At 37.0% G+C, this 24460-nt stretch overlaps 1 protein-coding gene across 2 annotated transcripts in view; it reads right to left on the bottom strand.

Annotated features, from left to right (window-relative positions):
• Nucleotides 1-5418: 5418 nt before the first annotated feature.
• Nucleotides 5419-24460, bottom strand: part of LOC133193474 (adenomatous polyposis coli protein-like) — a 70496-nt gene continuing 51454 nt past the window's right edge. For both annotated transcript variants that reach the window (XM_061329437.1, XM_061329438.1), the window contains 4 exons: nucleotides 23466-23708; nucleotides 19820-19909; nucleotides 16519-16736; nucleotides 5419-16277 (listed from right to left, as the gene is read on the bottom strand). In XM_061329437.1, coding sequence (XP_061185421.1) covers nucleotides 7212-16277; nucleotides 16519-16736; nucleotides 19820-19909; nucleotides 23466-23708 — 9617 coding nt within the window. In that variant the 3' untranslated portion in view covers nucleotides 5419-7211. The remainder of the gene's footprint in view (nucleotides 16278-16518; nucleotides 16737-19819; nucleotides 19910-23465; nucleotides 23709-24460) is intronic.

Below are 24460 nucleotides of genomic sequence, written 5' to 3'. Positions count from 1 at the left end.
TGTCAAGTTTGGCTTAAAATAGCACAGTGGTTCTGGAGCAGAAGCTGAAGTTGTGAAAAGTTTTCGACAGACGACAGACAAATTTCAATTAGACAAAGTTCTTACAACTTACACGACATGGCACGGCATTAAGTGTAACCAACGAGGGAGAAAAACGTCCGTAGTACAAGGGGGTGGGGGGGGGGGGGCTCGGGGTACAGCCCCTCCAATTTTTTTCTGAGAATAGTTTTTGATGTAGTTTTTACTATGAAATTTTCACTTGGAAGCTGCTTGCCTCCCCACTCCCCACGTTTTTAGCTCTACTGGTCAGAGACCAGAAGAGCTTATGCGATAGTAAGGTGTCCGTCGTCCGTCCGTCTGTCTGTCTGTCTGTCTGTCTGTCAACAATTTTTCAAAATGCTACTCCTCCTACAGTTTTGGTCTGATTTCAGTATAACTTGGCACACAAGTAGACTACACTAAGATACATAATTCTGTGTTTTTGATTTCAATGAACGGTGTTGCCATGGTTATTAAAAATAGAAATTTCTGTGAAAAACATTCAAAATGCTACTCCTCCTACAGTTTTGATCTGATTTCAATATAACTTGGCACACAAGTAGACTACACTAAGATACATAATTCTGTGTATCGGTTTTTGATTTCGATGAACAGTGTTGCCATGGTTACTAAAAATAGAAATTTCTGTGAAAAACATTCAAAATGCTACTCCTCCTACAGTTTTGATCTGATTTCAATATAACTTGGCACACAAGTAGACTACACTAAGATACATAATTCTGTGTATCGGTTTTTGATTTCGATGAACAGTGTTGCCATGGTTACTAAAAATAGAAATTTCTGTGAAATACTTTCAAAATGCTACTCCTCCTACAGTTTTTATCTGATTTCAATATAACTTGGCACACAAGTAGACTATACTAAGATGCGTAATTCTGTTTATCGGTTTTTGATTTCAATGAACGGTGTTGCCATGGTTACTAAAAATAGAAATTTCTGTGAAATACTTTCAAAATGCTACTTCTCTTACAGTTTTGGTCTGATTTCAATATAACTTGGCAAACAAGTAGACTACACTAAGATACATAATTCTTTATATTGATTTTCTGATTTCGATGAACATTGTTGCCATGGTAACTAAAAATAGAAATTTCCTTGAAATACCTTCAAAATGCTACCCCTACAGTTTTGGTCTGATTTTAGTATTACTTAGCTCACAAGTAAACTACACTAAGATACATTATTCTCTGTACCAGTTTCGGATTTCGATGAACAGTGTTGCCATGGTTACTAAAAATAGAAATTTCCTTGAAATACCTTCAAAATGCTACTCCTCCTACAGTTTTGGTCTGATTTTAGTATAACTTAGCACACAATTAGACTACACTAACTTAAAGATACATAATTCTCTCTACCAGTTTTGGATTTCAATGAACGGTGTTGCCATGGTTACTAAAAATAGAAATTTTCTTGAAATACTTTCAAAACGCTACTCCTCCTACACTTTTTGTCTGATTTCAGTATAATGTGGCATACAAGTAGACTACAGAGATACATAATTGGTGTTATTGTTTTTTGATTTTGTTGAATGATGTTGCCATGGTTACTTAAATCAAAATTTCTGTAAAATTGTTTTAAAAGGCTACTCCTCCTAAAGTTTTAGTCTGATATAATAATAAATCTTGCCACAAAAGAGACTAAACCAAGGATCATTATTCTGTTTATTGCTGTTGCAAAGTTTCAAGTCCAAGTGCTACTTTTATCTTCCTTTATAAATACAACCAGTAGAGCTACAGTCTCGTCAGAGACTTCTGGTTGTTGCTGTACGCGGGAGAATACTGGCAAAGTTCAGCAATTAAAAAAAAGTACCGAAAAGTTACAGAGAAGACCCCCCCCCCCCCCGTATAGGATTTTCGAGCTTGGGCAGTTCATGTGTGTGTGTGTGTGTGTGAGGGAGGGTGTGTGTGTGTGTGTGAGGGTGTGTGAGGGTGTGTGTGTGTGTGTTTTTTTAATTAAATTTTTGGGGGTCACATAAAGCACATTTTACAACAACTCTTAAACTAACATAACTGCCCTTAGTAAAAAAAAATATATCAATATATATAGAAAGCACAAAAAAATCACTTTCTATTAGGATACCCACTTCCGCCCCAACACGGGATTGATCACTCGACCTTCGGAATCTGTCCCCTAGCAGTACAGGAACAGCGTGCTAGACCGCTCGGCCATCTAGGCAAGTCAAAAAACTTGCTTTCGATGCCGATGGAATTCTCGCGGCGCTGTCCTACACTACACGATCATTGAGAATGGATGTGAGATACAGTTATATAGCTATACAAGTTTTACTGTGTAGCCTAATTCATTAAATTTGATTGGTTTGCTTGCTATCACGTGTTAAAATATATTTTACGATATTGACTTGAATTACTAGAATACCTTAAAGAAAATCCAAAGATGTGTTTATAATAGAGGCAGAGACCATGGCCAAGAAGAGAGCTGACTGGCGAAGTCTTGTGTTGACCTAATGCTCCAATGGGAGCGAAGAGGATGGGTAGGTACGTAGGTCTATAATGGTGAAAAGTCTTTAAAACATATATACATAATGAAGATGTTTAATTTGTCTCTTTCTTTTCCAAAGAAAATAATATAATAAACAGATTCGTGCTTCGTAAACACATGTACATATATTTCTCGTTTGATCTGATGATCCGCGCCTGTCAACTCGATGTGATACGGCACTTCGGATAAAGTTACTGTTATAATGATAAATTTATTATATACCCCTCTATAATTAGCAAAATATATAATACTGGAAAAACTGTTTGAATCAATTACACTTTTTCGTCCATTAAATAAAACAATTTTTTTTCAAGGAACTTTTGACACGCAAGAAAAAAAATCCGACATGTTTACTGTGTACTACGCAGGCACTTAGTATCGGGGGGGGGGGGGGGGGCAGGCCCTCTACCCCTCACTTTTTTCCAGACATGTTTTTCTATAGGAAATGTTCATTAAAAATCCGGTTGGCCCCCACTTTTGGTTGCAGTATCGTCAAATAAGGGTAATATAAGGTAACTGAGTAAAAAAAAAAAAATGGTAATAAAAGAAGTGGGAACCCCCCCCCCCCCCCGAAATAGGATTTTCGAGATTGCACAATTTTCCTTTTTTTTTTTTTTTTTTTTTTTTTTGCTTGTCAAGTTTTTCAGGTAAATCAGGTAAGTTGAAAATTTTTTCCTCGGGTTGCCCCCCCCCCCCACTTTCAAAAACGATGCTACATCACTGCTACGTCATAAGTTTTCAGAGAGTGGTGATATGGATTAAGAAAAGCACAGTGTGGTGATCCGGAAAGTAGGATCACACCGTCACGTGATTTCATGAATTCAACAGTAAAATTGACTGAGACACAGTTGGGTATATAATAATTTAAAATGCTCACAAAATTGTCTCTGAATTCTCAAAGTAATGTGTATTTACCAAAGGTATATTCTTCAAACTCCATCATTAAAGTTAATCATATTATATAGGGAAAATTAGTAAATCTCAAAAAAAAAAAAAAAAAAAAAAAAAAAAAAAAATTCAGGAAATGAAACAAATAGACCTACTGTGCATTTTCTAATTGAAAATTGACCAACAAATATATTTTAGGATTAAAAAAAAACTTAGGTATCCTGGCATTTGAAGAAAATTGCATGATTTTGACAGTTATACGGTACTTTAGTTTCTTCTAGTTACTTCAATTATTTTAATATAATGCATAGTGTATAAAGCATTTCCTATCATTGCAAAACACCATAAATCAATTCTAATTTAATATCATGCTAATATTAAACATTGGTATCTAAAGCTAGATATAAGGAAATTGGATTTCTTTTTTTTTTTATCAAATATGTAATTTTTAAAAATACTTTTATGCGGTATAAAAATTAGTTTTTATAAGACCGTTTCTAAGATTTCAAAGAACCTTGAATCACATCGAGATGCAAGAAATGAAAATTGTGGCATGAAAAGGGGGGGGGGGGGCAAGGACCATGAAATTAAAAAAAAAAAAACCTTCCTCTTCACCTCTAGATGCTATACAAAAATGGTTGAAATTGGTACGGGTGTTCCATAGAAATTGAAAATCTTCAAATGATGAAGAACACCAACAAAAGGCCAAAGGGCCTTAACAGTCACCTGAGTATAATGTAATGATCCATAGATTAAACAAAATAAGCTGATAAATGAAGCTATTTTCCCAAAAGCAATTCACAATTTTGGAAGAGGCACTTTTGCTCATCATTAACCATGCACTTAGTATGTTTCCTTAATAATAATGGGCAGAAATTTTCGAAGAAATAATGCATTTCTACTATATATTCCAAAAGAGCCTCACCCTAGGCCTAACATCAAAACCCCTGACCCCGGGGTTATAAATTTCAAACTTTTTGAAAAGACATCTTTGCTCATAACCATGCAATTAATTTTTCTGTTAAATACCCAGGAGTAGAGATTTTCAAAAAAAAAAAGTAAAATAAAATAATGCATTTCTACTATATATTCAATATACCCCCACACACTCATCCCTGATCCTGGGGTCACAAATTTTGGAAGAGGCATCCTTAATCATCATAACCATGCAGTTAGTTTATCTGCTAAATGCCCAGGAGCAGAAAAGATTTTAATGCAATTTCATTATATTCAATTCAATTCAGTTTATTGACATCAGTATATATAATCAATAGAGCCCCACCCTAACCAAGATATTCACAATTTTGGAAGAGGCACCCTTCCTAATCATAACTATATACTTAGTTTATCTGTAAAATACCTAGTAGGAGCAGAGATTTTCAAAGAAACAATGCACTTTCACTATACAATCAATAAGCCCCCCTTTCTGCTGAACCCCTCACCCTGGGGCCGCAAATTTCTCAATTTTGGAAGAGGCATTCTTGATCATTATAACCATGCAACTAGTTTATGGACCATGAAATTCACAATTTTTGTTCCCCTTTACTCATACGTGTTGTATGCAAAAATTGGTTGCAATTGGTTCAGCGGTTGCAGGGAAGCTGAGAATGTTCAAATGTTAATGCACGACAACAGACAAAAACAGATAGCAATAGATCACCTGAGTGACTCAGATGACCTAAAAATTTTGTGTCTAGAGCTAAAGGGTTATAAACAAACAGAACGATGGATATACAAACCGATGGACAGTCCTAGATTAACATCCTCAACTTTAGCGAAAGTGGAGGACAAAATGTTGGTCAGAACAGTTGGCAATACTAAAATATCTTAAAAATTGTTTTAGCTTAAAACAGCCTCACAGTACTGGAAAAATTGGCTTTGCCATTTATTTCTGAATGATCACCTGCTCCCAAGCTGGTTAATTGACTGATTAATAATTTTAATTCACAAAATCAATGATATTAACAAAGATTCTGTAATATTTCCATTTATTTCTTTAATAAGTGCAAATTGTCAAAGAACCACAACGAGTTATGTACACATGAGAACTTCTCAGACACACATACAGATCTACGATGCAGGCATCATAAAACATCACAATTAGTTTATCTTGTAATCTGCACCAAGGACAATAGTAAAAACTATAACATGTATAATGAGGAATGTTACAAAATGAAAAACTGAGATTAATTTTCTCCAGACACATAATGACAAATCTTCATTACTACTGTTATACATGAGTAAAGCTTGAAATGTGTAAACAATCATCTATGTACTCAATTCCAAAAAGGTAGGTTTAATACTGATAATTTAAACAGTCTGATTATTTCATAGAAATTGTGTTTACCGACTTCTAGTTTGGGGGGGGGGGGGGGATTCCACAATATGCCAAAAATACTGATGCTTGATAGCAATAAAACACGTATGTATAGCAATTTACAAAAAGCTGTAGTTTAAAATAAATAGCACCTTATACGAAAAATGCATCAAAAACAGTATTAAGCAAAATCAAAACCTCATTTTAGAGATTATGAGTCAGTAAATGATATGTACATCGATCTACACAAAAATGTGGAACAGGTAAATAAACACATTAAATATTAAATACAAAAAAGTTGAATCAACAAACAATTTCCTGTTTAAATTTCCCTAATGAATGTACATCATTATCAGCATCCTGACTTCTGTGAGGAGAACCTAAAAAAAAAAATGCCCCCAGTCCCCTTTCCAAAATTAAGGGACACACAAATGCTCATCTGTTTACACATGCATTATACCATGTAGATGCAATAAAAAAAACCCAGTTATACATAAAACACAATTGCTTCTGTAATCTACATTTGATTGAAGAAAAAAATCTATCAGAGCATGAAATATCACAACTGACTCTGCATTGTTTAAGTATTGTTAACACAAAAAGCTGCCACTTTTAAAGTCCTAACAGTATTGCACTCACAGGGAATTTGTTCAAGACTTCTGCTATCCTCAATCTCAGTACTGAACCAAAAGCCCTGGTAACAATCATTATAAAATGAAATTCACTACTGAGATAACAGTTGTCAAATAATTTACAAAAAAGCTCTTTCAAAGTACAGTCATGTGCTAATAATGTTTTTTAGTCTTATTATGGTTTAAACTTATTTTGATACTGTTTAAAATCATAAAACATCAAAAACTAAGAATAATATAATGTTAAAAATATGAAAATCTATCTCAGATATTGTGTTAACTTAGCAGTATTGAAGTAGACCTGACTGATTAGAGGAGTAAGAGGAATTCTTCACTTGTCTTTATACAACCTATGGGTAACAATCTGTCTTAAATTTTGAAGAGATGATAGAATATAGGTATAATAAGTCAATAATACATCAGCAGTAGTAATCCCATGTAGGTAAGGAGTTAACGGTGATAGTTTACACAGTAGTGATCATACAGCCTGTCTTCTTCTTTCCCTCTTCCTTACATGTTTTCCCCCTCTGTATTGTTTACACAGTAGTGACCATACAGCCTGTCTTCTTCTTTCCTTCCTCCCTACAGGTTTCCCCCTCTGTATTGTTTACACAGTAGTGACCATACAGCCTGTCTTCTTTCCTTCCTCCCTACAGGTTTCCCCCTCTGTATTGTTTACACAGTAGTGACCATACAGCCTGTCTTCTTCTTTCCCTCTTCCCTACATGTTTTCCCCCTCTGTATTGTTTACACAGTAGTGACCATACAGCCTGTCTTCTTTCCCTCTTCCCTACATGTTTCCCCCTCTGTATTGTTTACACAGTAGTGACCATACAGCCTGTCTTCTTCTTTCCCTCTTCCCTACATGTTTCCCCCTCTGTATTGTTAATACTGTTCATCCTCCTCCTGGCCAGCAGCATCTCGGTCTTGGTCATGTGTGTGTTTGTGCCAGGTGGTGGCCCTGATGTCGTGGCAGCTGAGTTTGGTGGTCTGCTGAAGCTTTGATCTAATGTCTCTGATACCACGGAGTCATTCACATGTTTTTCACTTTCTTTTGGAGTGTAATTAAATGGCTGTACCAGAGCAGCTTGTGGTGGACTAGCCTTATGATTTACAAAGCTAAACACATCCTGGGATTTTGATGTGTCACAGTCCTTTGATATAAAACTCTCATCAGCCACTGAACTTTTCCTGGAATCACTCTTTTTATTGTTTTTCATCTTTTCTGCCTTTGCCTTTTCTTTTTCCATCTTTGCCTTTTCTTTTTCCATCTTGGCCTTTTCCTTTTCATTCTTTGCCTTCTCTTTTTCAAGTTTAGCAGCTTCCTTTGCTTTGGCTTTTTCCAAAGCAATTTTCTCTTTCTGTTTGGCCTTTTCTTTTTTCTCTCTTTCTTTGTCTTTTTCTCGTTCTTTTTCTACAGCTTTTACAATTTCATTCATGTTTATCTTATTACTATGTAAGCTTTCCTTGGAGGAACTCAATGATAGTTTTGATCCAGATTTTGATGATTTATCTTTTTTTGATGAGCTGAACACATTTTTCATGGCTTTGATTGGCAGAAAACTCTTGCCATCTGCTTTCTCTTTCTTATCTATTTTTGCATTGAGTGAGTGCTTATTGAGCTCTGGTTCAGACTTTGATGACTCTGGATCTCGTCTGACCCAGATGCTGTCGCCCTCATCTTCACTGTGATCTACACTGGCAAAGGACTCCTGCTTATAGCGGCGCCAGGCTGTTCCATTTACTGTGCGACTTCCTTGGCTGAGGTAGCTTCCCTGTATGTTGGACGTGTTATAGAATGAAGATGAGAGAGTCATGTTGGAGGATTCACTTGCCAAAGAGGCATCTAACAAGGCCTTGACAGCTTCTAAAGATTTACTGGTTTCATCTGCATTTGGTAGGTTCACTAAAGCTAAGTCAGATTTTTTCTTCTTCCAGGTGCTGGAATCAATTCTTTTCTCTAAAGATTTCAAATCAAACTCCTCTGATGACTGGCTCTTCACAGAAGCCGCTGATGGACTTGTTACAGAATCTGAGTCACTTTTACTTTTGTTGGGACTTTTTATCACAATACTTTTGTTCATGTCAAAGTCTGACTCAGAACCCTGAATGATTCTCAATTCTACATAATCACCTTTGATTTCATCACCAAGGACAACACTTGACTTAGTTAGTTCTATTGTCACATTCTCTGCATCATCTTCTTTATCTAGAGATGGCAACTGGCTGGAATCCATAGTTGAGTTGATTTTGTCATAAGTAGAACTCCTGCTTATTCCTTCATTAAGAGTTTCAGCAGAATTCATAGATTTGTTTAACGACTGCAGAGAAGCATTGGAAGACTTCTTTATCCCAGATGTTGATACGTTTCTCTGCCTAGAGGGAGTGGTTGACACTGGCAGTTTTGATGTAGATGTGTGAGGTGATGAGGTGTCAGTGGAATCATCCTTTTTCCACAGTCCAGCAATCTTACTCCCTACCTGTTTTTTAGGTGGACCTGTTTTCTTCTCTGATGGAGTCACACCTTTGCTTGTGTTACTCTCTGACTTTCTACCCTGTACAGAGCCAGCTGAAGTTCTTCTTCCCACAGGTGTAGAGGGTCGTGAATTATTGCGAAGACTGGCATTACTATCTGATTTTTTCAAGTCAGGTTTACTGCTGTTTAAACGTCCCAAATTCGGATTAGATCCACCCCTGTTTAATCCACGATCACTTCCTGTAAGCTTATGCAAGGCACTTCCTGACTTGTTCAGTAGTTGACCACTTCCAGACTTGTTGAGAGTGCTGCCACTGCCTGACTTGTTCAATGAAGCACCACTTCCATATTTGGTCAGTGAAGTTCCACTGTATGCCTTCTTGAGATTGCTTGTACTGTTCACCCTATTAGCTGTCTTCACTGTGCCTTTGTTTGCAGGAGAGCCACCTGTTTTTGACTTAGATGCAGATAGATTACTCCCACTACCAGATTTCTTAGAATTTAAGTTTGTGACACCTGATACCTTTTTGTTGGGTGTCAGATTTTCTTTCTTTTCATCAGCAGCATTGTCAATGACAAAATTATAGGAACCTAATGCTTTTTTCCATGATTCAGTACCTTCAATGCTATTCATTCCAGGGGTGTTGCCTTGCTTGTTTGTTTCATTTTTAACTGCTTCAATACTTGCATCATAACAGTTTTCATTCACTGAATCATCTATGACTGGTACTTTCACTGCTGAAGCTTCCTTTGTAAATGTGCCCTGTTTGATGGGAGGTTTGGGTCTCTCTGCTGAACTTTTTCTGTTTGAAGCAAGAGGGAGTCGAGATGGACTCTCTTTGGTATTATTGGCTCTAACTGTTGTCTTGCCCTGTGGTGGAGAGGACTTTTGTATTTTTGGTTTAGGTGGGGAATTTTTGGTTGGGGTGCTGCTTGCCTGGGGATGAGTCCTAGTTTGTGGGGTCCTTCTAATGGCTCCAGCAGTGACAGAACCACCTCTACCTCCAGGTGATATTCTTGTACTAGCTGTAGTTGGTTTAACCACCCTGTTTGCTGTATCAGACTTCTGGGAAGTTGTAGAATTTGAGCGACTATACAAGGGCTTCCTCTTTCCTCTAATGGCCTTACTGTTGTCTGGAATTGTTGTGCCTCTGTTGTCTGGCTTAACTACTCTAGGTCCACTGGATGCTACAGAGTTTTCCTCTAGGGTAGATTCAGAGTAATTTTCAGAGTGAGCCGACCAAGTAATTGATGCATCAGAGGGAGTGTCTGACATGTAACCTCCAGACACCAGTGAAAGTGTCTCATGTTCAATAAACAAGTCTTCATCCACTCCACTACCAAGCATTCTTTTATTCTGTATCTCTGTCACAACAGCACTAGCATCTAGATGTAATGCTCGTTCATCTTCTGGAGATAAGGTGTTTTTATCATAATGGATTATAGAGTCATTCTGATTGATGGAGTCATTTGTCATGGTGTTATTTCCACTTGCTGCTTTTAGTGTGACATCAGCACTGTCAAGTCTGTCTTCTTCACATACTTCCTCCTGACTGCCTCCAATACCAAATCCAAAGTTATCTATCCCTATACCATAGGTCAATGCTTCATTGTTGTGTTCCATTTGGTAAATTGATCTGTTCAAGCTGTCAATTTCCTCCTGGGGTGCAGGTACATGTACATTTACCACTGAGAATTTTTCAGTTCTGTTTTGTTCACTATGGTGTCTTCTTTTGACTTGTAAATCATAGATGGCTTGATTATGCTGTTGTCTACCTGATTTTTCTCGACTTTCACTATGACTTCGCTTATGGGTTTCTGTATTTGTGTAATGCCTTGACTGTCCCTGATCAGCTCTTTCAACATTTTGGTTTGTAAAACTCTGCACCCCTTGCTGGTTTTCTAAATGATACTTGTGTTGAGTGTAAGTATGATGCTCTTCAATGAATCTGTTGTCAACACATACATCAACATAGCTTGGGATAGATTGAGCTGACACTCTATGGTGAATTCTTGGGCCTCCATTACTATAAGCCAGCTCCATGTTGGTATTTTCTTTTTGCTGCTTCAAGAATCCATCACTGTCCTGTGATCTGGATCTTCTCCATGATCCCTGATGAGGACGAACTCTTCTGTAGTTTGGAGATGGTTTAGCAAAGTTGAAATCATCCGACATATTGAGGGTCTGTTGCACCTGCCAGTCTGCTGCCCGGGAGTGGTGCGACATAACACTTCCAATACTCAGGTTCAAATGGCCTTCCACAGCTGACGTACTTTTGTTCATTCTCTGTTTATGATTTTCACTTGTCTTCTTTGATGTTGTTGATTTTTTTGGTCTTTCTGAAGAAAATGAGGAATTAAAGCTTTTAGAACCAGTAAGCACTTGGTTTGATTTCAGTGGTTTGGATGAAGATTTCGATTTTTCTGCAAATGTTGAAGATTTACTCTTTGGTAATGCTAAATTCATGCAAGCTGCTAGCAGCGCCTCATCATCAGCGTCATCATCATCATCATCTGAGTTTGACTTATTATCATTGGATAATGATTTTTCGTCAGATTTTTGAGCAGAGGCTGTAGAAACTTCATCACTTGACTGTCCTTCCACTTCTCTCTGGAGACCTATCTCAGACTTTTCCGTTTTCAGATTGTATGCTGGTGGAGGCATTTTCTTTGCAGAATCAGATAGTTCTGTTTTACTCGTTTGCTTCACATCACCATCAATGATACTCAAGGAGCTCAGGGAGTCATTTCTAGAAAATGTTATGGGAGTTCCTTCCACATCATACACCTTTACAGAGTCCAATGAATCTGTTGTATGATAAAACACAGAGTCATCTCCACCTTCTGTATTATGACTGAGTGTTTTATAGGAAACTTTTATCTCACTTGTGTTTACAGACTGTATCCTTGATGGCATCTCAGAAGTACTACTGATATCACTTGATGTCTTTTCTTTTTTACTTTGTGAAGTATATTTTGTTTCTTTTGGTGCTGTCACTACACTGGAGGTGCGCTGAGGTTGGAATTTTGACTCGGCTCCTTCAGCTGCTCTATCCATGTCCAGTTTTCTGGAGACCCTGGCTTTTGGTGAAGTACTCCCTTTTGGCATTGCAGACTGGATGAGGTCAGACAAAAGATCTTCACTTCCATCACTATAGGAGGAGTCAGACTTGGAATCATTCAAATCAGCTGACTTATCTTCCTCCTCCTCCTCTTTCTCTGGTTCCTTAGCTTTAAATACTTCTTGAGCATCTGATTTCCCTGTGTCTGGCTCCTCCTCTTTGATTGGTTCTGACATGCCTGTTATGATACTTAAATCACTGAGAGAAGTTGAATGGGAGAAGTTGATTGGGGTGTCCTCTGTTGCATAAGTTTTTATTGTATCCTCACAATATGTAGCAGGGTCTTCTACATGTACCATAGGTTTGACAAGGCACACTGGTTGGGCTGACTCTGTGCTTGGTAGGCTGTTTATCTGCACTTTGGGGGTGGGAGAAGTAGGCTTTGACATATTATACGGTGTGTCCTCCACTGCATATGATTTTGGAGCATCGTCATCAGGAACGTCTTGTATCTGTGACAACAATGAAGGGTTAAACTTTGGTACATTGTTAGGTCGGATTGGTTTTTGCGGAACAGGAGGTGGTGCCTTCTTTACTGTGTTTTTTGGAGAGGTGGGTTCAGATAGGTTGTATGGAGTGTCTTCCATTGCATATGACCTTGGAGCCTCTTCATCATCAAATAGATAGTCCATTTGTGAAAGTAAGGCAGGATTAAATCTAACAGTGTTCTGTAGAATGTGTGGTTTATTTTGACTATGGTGAACAGACATGGCTGCTGACCCTTGAAATGGTGTGTCTTCATCTGCATAAAGCTTAACATCATCATCATGCGACTCCAATACATCCAAGTTACCATTCAGAATTTCTTTGACTTTTTTATAATGTTTTGCTGTTTGAACGGGTTTAGATGATGGTTGGCCTTCACTTGCATAGGAAGTGACACTGTCTAGATTTTCTTCCATTGTGATCAATTGGCAGGAACCATTTTTGAGTGGCTCAGGTTTGACAGGTGTTTTGATAGATGTCTTCATTTTCTCACTGAATGGAACATCCTCTTCAGCAAAAGCTTTAACACTGTCTCCACTATATTCATTGACACCCTTTTCATTTAACAATGACTTGGGGACTTTATTAGCAACCCCTCTTTGTATCTGTATCTGAATGTTAGAAGGGAAATCTTCAGAGGCATAGGTACGGACACAGTCTGACTCACTTTCCATAGCCTCATTGACAGAGGAGTGGAGACCAGAGCCTATCTTTGCTTTAGGTGCTAGCTTGATTCCCTCCACTGACTGAGACAGCTTGTTCTGATTGTCAGCATTGTTGACTGTCTTCTTCTTCAGGGTGTTGTCTGATGAACTGCGCCTTGGTTTGCGTGGCATAGCTGTACGAATACACTCCTTCAGTATATCCTCTTCATACACAGACACCTCTGACTGCGAGTTTTCTTTGTCATCTGCTTCTTCCTCAGACTTAAGGTTGCCATTTACTGCAGTTTTCTCCAATTTAGTTTTATCTGTTGCTTTTGCTTTGTTTGCATCATCTATAGTTAGTGTGCTTAAGACACTGTTAGTTTCTGACATGTGTGGGGGAGTCCCTTCATCTGCATAAACAACTGGGGCCTCATCACGACTTATGGTTGAAGCTATTTCTATGTTTGCCAGTTTGTTTTCATTAGATACTTTAGTTGGCACAGGACGATAAAGCACAGTTTTTGGTGTTCCCTCAATAAAGCTCTCAAATTTCTGAGAATTGTTTGTGTTTTGTTGCAGCTCAGGGTCTGGGCTCTTTGATGGACTGGGTGGCATTGTTTCACTGGGTGAATCTGGTAGTTCACTAGGAGAAACAACTTCACTTGCTCTGCGACTATAGTCACTAATCACAGAACTGTGCACAGAGTATGCATCGAAACTGCTCAAAGATCCAAGGGAACTGCAGCGTGAGAACATGAGTGGTGTTTCTTGAATCTGGTGGTCATCATTAAATGTAACCGTCTTATGCTCTTTTTCAGCACTATCTGGTCCCTGTGAATCAGATTCACTCATAAGTTTTTGGCGTCCTGAGTTTTGTGTGTATTTTGGAGGGGCCATAATAGAACTCACCATTTTTACATCTCTAGGAGGAGTTTTGGCACTGTCATTTTCATCTATACTGTGTAATCCTCTTGAATTTCTTAAATTTGATCTGTTAGATTCCACTTGTCTGTCCTGTGCTTCACTGCTGTGAAGGCTACTTAGAGAACTTACTCTGGAAAAACAGATAGGGGTGCCTTCTTCACAGTATGTCTTGACTTGGTCTGGTGAATTGTCATTTTCATTTGGGGCATGAAATGACCGACTGATGCTTTCATCTTGACTGGGTGACTTACTGCAGGCCACCTGTTGGAGGTTTTTAGTAGCGACATGGTAGCTAGCTATGACAGTGGTGCCTGTATTTTGATTGGTGCTTTGGCTCCCACTTCCACTTCTCTTTTCTATGGACCCTGACTCCTCCTCATACTGATAGTCCTCCTCCTCTTCTTCGTCTGTGTGTTCCTTTTGCGTGTCCTCTTTCTCCCCTTTACTGAGGTCTGTCAGTGAATTCGCTGTAGAAAGATAATTACGAGGTGTTCCCTCTGTGCAGAATGTTTTTATTTGGTCATCATTGTAACCAGGAAGGAATTCCAACCTGTCATTAGTTCTCCTTGCTATGTCCAGCTTACAATCAGCACAATTGTCCTCATATCGCAAGTCATAGGGCTGATCTCCATCACTATCCTCATGGCTCTCAGCAAACCTACGACTATAGTCTGTTGGCTGTTCACAGTCCAGGTCTGTTTCTGCATACACAGAGCTGTGTTGAACAATCGGAGTGAGGTTAAATAAATTTTGAGCTGACTTCTGTGGTCCATTATAAGAGTGATGCATGTTGACTGGATTCATGTGTTGTTCATATGACTGCCCTACATAATTGCCATACTTAAGAGGTATTGGTGATTTGATTGCTTTATTCAAACTATAGTCAATGGGTTGGTCACTATCCATGCTGCTGGAGTAAGAGAGTTTCCCAAATTGACCAACAAATGAAGCTCCATGCCCTTGGCTTAAACTGGGGCCAGTGTAACTTCTAACTAATAGAGACTGAGAGAATGAATAAGAAGGATCCATTTTTCTAGGTGTGTTAGACTGTGAATGAGAACTGCCCTTGGAACTAGAGTCTGAATCAATTCCAGCATGCTTTGCTACTTCCTTCATGACTTGAATGATCCTGCTACTTGGTTGTGGCGTCTCCTCACAGCTGCCATCAGAATGGACCCTTGGGATCATGCTACCCTGCTGTCTGTCCAGACTTCCACCTTGCCTGCCAGTCATACTCTTAGCTTTCTTCATTGCCATGTGGAATCGTGTCCTGTCATGAGAAATATCAGAGTGAGTGCTTCCTACACTGTCCTGGCTCCCAGAGCGAGCCACACGATGAGGAGACATGAGGTGACTGTCAGACATAGGTGTGTTCTCCCCACTCAGACTCTTTGGGAAGCTGTGACCTCTGTTCTGTGTTCTAGGAGTCTCTCCATCATTACAAACAACACCAGAGTTAGCGGGGAAATGGAAACGACTTTGATCCTTGTCTGATCGACCATTTTCTGTTGGACTGTCTCGAGGACTTTCAACATTTTCACATGTTTCTGACAAACTCTGATCTATTTCCTCTGCAAGAGCTTTCTGTTTACGCACATGTAAGGACGGTCGGTTCGAAAAAGCTTTTTTGTCCATTCCCATAGTTTTGATGTTACACGCCGTCAGAAGGTTCTTTAAAGCTGCAGAACTTCCCATAGAAATCATCTGATGCTTTGAGTTTACGAGATTTCTTAACATTCCCACTGCTCCCATATCCAGTAGGGCTTTTTGATCCTCAGCACACCTTGCTGATAAGTTCCACAAAGTGCCACAAGCATTACTAACAATGTTCAGACTTGGTGAGCGTAGTTGTTTTAGAAGAATTTGTAAACAGCCATGTTTGCGTAGAATTTGGCGGTAGTCTTCACGCACTGTGATATGACTAGAGATATTGCGTAAAACACCGCCTCCATTTTCAATTACTGCTGTAGTCTTTGAAGGACTTTTATAGGTGAGAGTACCAACAAGGAATTCTAGAGCACCTTCTACAGCACATATCTCTGCTTTGTTTTCACTTCCATGAGCTGACAAGTTCCATAAAGCACTAAGAATACTTTTAAGGGTGGCCTCTTTCTTTACTCTCATGGCAGCTCCCATAAGTTTGGTGGCAGCTCCCACAGCTCGCAGTGTTTTCTTACTCTGAAGGTCAGCTTTCCAGGACAAGTTACGAAGAACACTGGCAGCCACCTGTCAAATAAGAAAATTATGGTCATCACTTTTTGCCTTGAGTGAATAAAATATTTGCAATCATTCTTTCAGAAAATTATTTTTATTTACTTTCTATGGAAAAAATATGGACATCATTTATGGAATTAAGAATCATTTAGTACATCTGCAATCAACTTTTCTTCAAAATCTTTTCTATTTGAATTCTTCCTTGAATTCTTTGACATTGACCAATAATGAAAATTTCAAGTTTTCAGTTTACCTGGTTGAGATCCTCACATTCACAGTGTAATTGAGCCACCAAAGCCTCCATGAAACTCCTCATAGAACACAGCAGGGCCTTGTTTGTACCATCCCCAAACGTGAGGTTAGTGAGGGCCATACAGCCATACCGCCTCATTGTGATGTTATACAGCTCCACCTCCGTGTGGTGAACTCCATGATCCACCTCTAACAACTCAGCTATTGCTTGCACTCCACCTGATGATATGTGTATAAACATGTCATAAACATAAAACAATGTGGTATCTTGTAATGGTTTTTATCAATAAACATTTATCTAGATGGATCAATATTTAGACCACCAACTATAGAATAAAATCAGGAAGCCCACTGACACAAGATTTATTTTACTATATGTATCAATTTTATTTGTCTAACAAGAAGATTGACTGGTTAACAATGAACCCATCTAAAAAAAAATATTCAAAGATTGATTAAAAATGTTACTGAAAAAAAAAACAAAAAAAACGAGGCCCATGGGCCTTGAATCGCTCTTCTGATAAACTGTAAAACCTATCACTTCTATTTGAAGCCTCAAAGTATCCTGTATATTTAGATAAACCCTTGAAATTCAATTCACACTCTGAGAACCCAAGATGATTCTAAGCCAATTAGTACCTGAGAGTTGGTCATGGTGACCTACTTATCACTTGTCATTCTCTGAGGACCCATCAACTAAGTTTGATGATTCTAAGCCAATTAATACCTAAAATATTTTTTAAAATTATAGCCATAAAATTTTATAAGTAGGTCAAAGTGACCTACTTTTCAATTGTTTTACTCCAAGGATCCAAGATGCATCAACTGACAAAGTTTGATGATTCTAAGCCAATTAGTATCTGTAATATTTAATTAAAGCCATAAATTTTCAAAAGTAGGTCACCGTGACCTACTTTTCAGTTGCTGTACTCCGAGGACCAAAGATACATCAACTGACAAAGTTTGATGATTCTAGCCAATAAGTACCCAAAATATTTAATTACTGCCATAAATTTTCAAAAGAAGGTCACAGTGACCTACTTTTCAGTCAACCTACTCCGAGGACCAAAGATGCATCAACTGACAAATTTTGACGATTCTAAGCCAAATAATTCCTGAAAATATTAAATACAGCCATAAAATTTCAAAAGTAGGTCACCATGACCTACTTTTTAGTTGTTGTACTCCGAAGACCCAAGAGGCATCAACTGACAAAGTTTAATGATTCTAAGCCAATTAGTACCCAAAATATTTGATTAAAGCCATAAATTTTCAAAAGTAGGTCACCATGACCTACTTTTCAGTTGTTGTACTCCGAGGACCCATGACGCATAAACTGACAAAGTTTTATGATTCTAAGCCAATTAGTACCCGAAATATTTTATTAAAGCCATAAATTTTCCAAAAGTAGGTCATGGTGACCTACTTTTTAGTCAACCTACTCTGAAGACCCAAGATGCATTAACTGACAAAGTTTGATGATTCTAAGCCAATTAGTACCTGAAATATTTAATTAAAGCCATAAATTTTCAAAAGTAGGTCATGGTGACCTACTTTTTAGTCGACCTACTCTGAAGACCCAAGATGCATCAACTGACAAAGTTTAATGATTCTAAGCCAATTAGTACCTGAAATATTTAATTAACACCATAAATTTTCAAAAGAGGTCACTGTGACCTACTTTTTAGTCGACCTACTCTGAAGACCCAAGACGCATCAACTGACAAAGTTTGATGATTCTAAGCCAATTAGTACCTGAAATATTTAATTATAGTCATATAAATTGAAAAGTAGGTCACGGTGACCTACTTTTCAGTTGACCTTTTTTGAGGACCCAAGATGCATCAACTTACAAAGTTTTATGATCATAGGACTTAAAATGTCCAAATTATGCCTCTAAAACACTTTGAAATCGAATGCCTGCAAAGTTCAAAAAGTAGGTCACTGTGACCTACTTTTTAATAAATATGTTTTATGGCCCCAAGATGCATCATCTTACAAGATTTAATGATTCTAAGCCTCCCCGTATTCGAATTAATGACCTTAATTGTTTTAAAAAAGATTAGCCATAAAATTCAAAAAGTAGGTCAAGGTGACCTACTTTTTTGTTGACGTACTTTGAGGACCCAAGATGCATCAACTGACAAAGTTTGATGATCATAGGCCTTAAATTGTTCAAAATATGCCTCTAAATCATTTTGAAAAAGAATGGCTGCAAAATTTATAAAGTAGGTCACCGTGACCTACTTTTGAGTCAACATGATATGAGGTCCTTAGATGCACCAACTGACAAGATTTGATGATCCTAGTCCTTATAGTAAGCAAAATATCAACATTTTAATAAAATGTAATTTTTGGTCAACTTTGAAGTGACCTTGAGACCACGCCCTTTGCCCCAGGGTAAATCCCCGTGCAAATTTTAATCTACAACATATCCTCATCCTTTTGTGTAAGTTTGGTGATAATCTGCCCAGTGGTTCTAGAGAAGAAGATTTTTTAGCAACCAGTACTTTTGTTTCTATTTTCCTAATTATCTCCCCTTGTTAAAGGGCCACAACCCCAGTTTTAGTATAAAAGGGAGCCCTTGGGCCAAGGATACACTGTGACAAATTTGACAATAATTGGCCAAGGGGTTCTTGAGTTATGGCCCATATTCTAAAAAGTTTACGCACACCGCACAAATGGCCATAGCATTAGCTCTTTGAGCCTTTGGCTCAGAAGAGCTAAAAAATGATTAACATCATATTGAAGTTTAGTATCAACTTAAAACTTTGCAGCTACACATCTCTTGTTCTAGTGAATTTAATACATTTCTGTTTAAAACTCTTGTCCGCCAGTTGTGGCCTAGTTCTTGACTGGGAGGCCACAAATGGACTAAATATGCATCTACACAACATTGGGATGCTTATATATTTGACTTCTTTTTAAAGATTTTCCCCCCTAACCCTCCCCACCAATAGGATCACAATTTATGAGCTTCCTTTTCACATACCCATTGTTTTTAGCTGAAGCACCTCTAATAAAATTGATGACCATTTAATAGTTTTTTTTTTCAAATCTGCTGACCCTTTTTGTTGTTTCACAGTATTTAAGATGACCTTAGTAAGATTTGGCTTGTATTAGAGAGATTCTCAGATTTGCTTTTGGTCATTAACATTGACATATTTCAGCAGAATTCATAGATTTGACAAAATCCAGTAAATAAGAGGAAAGCTGTAACAATTATTAGTCAAGGTACCATTGATAGTCTGTTGACATATAATAAGTATGATATTTTTTACAATAGGTCTGTTTATTTTTACCTAGACTACAGATGGCATGTCGGTGTTCTTCATCAAATGACAGCTTCATCAGGGCTGCTACAGCGGGGCCTGGCTGATGGTCCATGTCCTCTGTAACAAACAGAAGAAGGAACTTATAAAAATTTCCTTCTTTCATTAATTATTATGTGTTTGAGAAAAAAGCCTAAGGGCCTTAAAGGTGCATAGACACAGATTTGAAGTTTATAATTTCTCAAATTTTCTGTATAATATCACAACTTATATGTTGCTATAGCATTTCACACGAAAATAAAATCATATACTTATTTAATCTGGAAATTATTGAAACTTTGAATTTCGGAAGGCGTTTGATTAACACATCCTTGCACTTTCACATTATTTAAGTTTATCCTTAATACTTAAGAAAAGTAACAATTTTGTTGTGTATTAATGAATAATATTACATCTATAATCCAGAAAATTCAGAGTAAAAATGTGCAAAAGCAAAACCCACTCACTTAAATATTGTCAGCCCGTGCTCAGTGTTGTGTAGTTGTGTACAGAGTTTAACAAATTGAATACACCCATGAAACGTAAACTGTTTTTGTAAACAGGGCATGAGCTCTGTTGTTGTTTATGTTTTCGATTCACCTGGTGTGTTCAATTGTTAAACTCTGCACACACCACTGAGCACGGACTGACAATACTGGTGAGAGGATTTTGCTTTCTACATTTCTACTATGAAATTTCTGCATTATAGTTTTAATATTTTTCATTAATAAACAACAAAATTGCTACTTTTCTAGAGTAATAAGGATAAAGTTAAAATTTGTGAAAGTGCAAAGGATGTGTATATCAAACGTGTCCAGAAATTTGAAGTTTCAATATCTTCCAGATAAAATAATATTTTTATCAAATATTCGTATGATATGCTATAGCAACATATAAGTCATGAAATTATACAGAAAATTTGAGTAAATATTAACTTCAAATCTGTGTCTAAGCACCTTTAAGGGAGCTCTAAACACTGTTTACTAAAGAGTTCCAATACCATGGTAGCTTTTTGCAGTTAGTGATCTGCCCTTTGAAGTAAAATGGAATAAACAATATAAATATAAACAGTAATAAGACATAAACTAATCTTAAAATTATAACAGACCAAGAAAAAGTAATTGAAAACATCATTTGCATGTATTTTCCCAATGTAAGTAAATAATAGTGATTTCTGTTCACTAGTACTTACTGTCTTTGAACATTTTTCCTGGAGAAATACGCAGTGCTCCAAATCACATTTACTACTAGGTCGCTAAATGGCGACCTAAAATTTTTTTGGTCGAAATTTCAGAATTTCTGGTCGCCATTAACAAATATTTCACTCACCATGGTGAAAGAATCTTATGAATAAGACATTTAATATATTTCAAAAGAAAAGAACAAACACTCATATACAGTGGTGCCTCGTTTATCCGGACGCCTCCGTCCCCAATGAAATCGTCCGGATAAATGAATCGTCCGGATAAGTGAACCACTTCTTAAAAGACCCTTTCAAAGCATGTGCATATGCACATATTGGTATCAAATGTGAAGGTAAAGAAATAAAATAATATTTTGGTTTATTGTTACTATTTTATGGTTTTAAAAGAAGTAATTAATTAAATAAAAATATATTAAAATGTAAATTACACAATAAAAAATGGATAGACAAATTTATGCTGAGACCTCCATTTTTAACACAGGAAATTTTATTCGCCTTCTCTTTGGCATGTGACTTCATCGGATAAGGAAATTCTGATTTACTGTTTTATTTTGGCATATTTTATAATTATTGAAGCTCATATGATATGACAGAACTGTTTTGCATCATCATTGAAAATGATCAAACATAAACTAACCCCGTATATTCATTACACAGAGCTAGTATAGTAACTGAACACTGCAAACTAACTCAATCGCAATCAGTGAAAGTATTGTAAACATTCAACGTAAAACAAGCAAGTTTAATGATTATCAAATACATGTACATGAATATTTTTTTTCTGTAGAAAAGTTTGAATTCCGATCATAAAAAAATACCTTGAAAAACGTAATCAACTTCCATATCGCCAATTTTATATTTCTTTTCTAAGGTAATGTACGTTTATAGACGTTAGTACATTACCGGTAAATAGAACGATATTTCTTCGATTATGTACCTTTTTAAACTGTCTTGTGGGAAAAAAGCGCTTCAAATACATTTATGTTTTTAGGAATAGAAAATCAACATGATCAAGACCATTACGTATCGCTCGTAATTTATTGTTCATTTTATTTACAACTCTCCAAATTTCTCATGAATTTACCGATGTATATACAGTTAGCAATATGAATTTGAACGGATTTTTATTTAATTATTGCACAGTGTAAACTAAATTCTTCGAGTTTCACAATAGACGTGTGATTTAATTGGGATAATGACACGCTAATTATAGACGATATTGTTTGTAGGTCACAGGTAACTGCCTTCAAACTGATTGCATGGTCAATGTTTTTACAACAATTAACACTGTGAAAAAGTCGTTTCCTGAAAAATTACCGTCCGGATAAACAAGTCATTTTTCAATGAACTATTACGTTTTGTAGTAGAAATCGACCGTCCGGATGTGGAACGCGAATTTCCGGATTAATGAGAGAAAATAACGTGGAAAAATTTGGTTCCCAAAAAATATCGTCCGGAAGGTGAAGCGTCCGGATAAATGGCGTCCGGATAAACGCGGCGCCACTGTAAGTACATGTATAATGTCTTTTTGAAATCAAAGATTTACTTACAACTGTGACTGAACAATTTGCTAGGCTGAAGGAACTACATATGAAATATTGTTATTACATAGAACCACTCGTATGGTTGTATACAGAAGAACACAAGTGATTTTATCCTAGCATTAAAGATAAACCCAATGAAATTGCTACAAGTTTGACTGATGTGTGCATCAGGTGGAAACTTTGAGATAGGACTTTGTTAGCTGTTTGTCATGTTTACAATATTAGTGCATACCTAACCTATGAAACAGTAGCTGTTCATATCGCCAAAACATGATGCTATACAAGCAATATTGACCACGTGTTCTATTAACAAGATTTGGTTTTAAAAAGTCTACAACATTTGGCAGCTGTACTACACAGTCACAACATTACGTAATCTCAGTCTTTGGGACACTTAACAAAGTTTAAGAAATGTTTTCAAACATTTTCTTGATAGAGAATCTTGGAAAAAATTAATCTCGATCCTGATCATAAAAATGGACAATTGCCAACCCAAATTTTCTCAGTTGCGAAAATGCGAGTTAGTTTTAATTTCTAGTCGCAAAATTAATTTTTGGTCGCAAATGTGACCATTTTAGTCGCAACTTGGAGCACTGATATGGCAGGTACCCTATGCTGAAAATGAAGTAGATAAACTCAATATGTACACCTTTATATGATAAAATTTTCTAAAAGTACAAAAACCATTTTTCATTAGTGTTTATAGAGCTTCTTAAACGAGCTTCATACTTCTTTATCAGCAGTGCTCCAAGTTGCAACTAAATGGTTGCATCTGTGACCAAGAAATTATTTTTGCAACTAGGAAGTAATACTTACTAACATGTGAGTAAGAAAAGAATTACAGTATATATATCAAAGAATGTAGTTTTTAGTGTGCCTTGTTTCTCACCTGACATCTCTTGTCCATCATTCTGTATCTCTCTCAGCTGATCACAGTGAGCCCTGATTTGTTCCAGAAACCTCAGCACTCGTGCCTCTCTCCGGCCTCGCTTGTCATCAGGATGAGAGTGGACGATATTGTGTAGGGCTGCTGCCGCTCGCTCCCTGGCTGCCTTACTGCCTCTTGTGTTACCCAGCAGTCCAGAGTCCTTATCACTTCCATGTAACAACTGTATTAGCAGAGGCAGACAACCTGTACAAATAAAGAAACAAATACAAATGCCATCCTATAACAGTTACAATTTTAGCAGTTTTTTTTTTATACCCACCCAATCAAATAAAAAGTAGATGTACTTTGAGTGATGTCAATAAATTATCCCCCCTCCCCCTGTTTTTTTCTTAAAGTGCTCATGCAAAATTTTGTAAATATGACTTTGAATTTGGCAAAATCACCTTGGTTAAAAAAAATTACACTACCTCTGATCATAAATAATCTTTGTGTACAATATGGACATCCAGTGTTTCTCCATTAGAAAATTATGGACTTGATATGAATTTTATACTTTTTCTGGCAGTGATCTTAAACTTGCCACAATGACATGAGCCAAGGTTATGACATACCTTCAGCTCATAAATAATCTTTGTTTAACGTTTCAACTTCCAATACTCATCCATTAAAGAGCAATGAATAGAACAAATGTTATACTTTTTATGCCAGTGACCTTGAATTTGCCAGAATGACCTTAGGTCAGGATCAAGAAACACCTTTAGGACATTTGCAATATTAGTATAAATTATACACTTTCAATGTTTTTTTCATTAGAAAGTAAGACAATGGACACAAATTAAACACTTTTTCAGCCACTGATCTTGAACTTGCCAAAATGACCTGGGATCTGATCATGACACATCATTAAGATAAAAGCAATTTTTATGTCATGTATCAACTTCCAATTAGCCTCCATTTGAGAGTTATAGACTACATACAAATAATACAATTTGAAC

Source organism: Saccostrea echinata, unplaced genomic scaffold, assembly GCF_033153115.1.
Source record: "Saccostrea echinata isolate AGI-Se365-2 ecotype Australia unplaced genomic scaffold, CSIRO_AGI_Sech_v1 ptg000027l, whole genome shotgun sequence".
Taxonomy (NCBI): Eukaryota; Metazoa; Mollusca; class Bivalvia; order Ostreida; family Ostreidae; genus Saccostrea; species Saccostrea echinata.
Note: the sequence above shows the minus strand (reverse complement) of the source record. Positions and strands in the feature narration are given on the sequence as shown.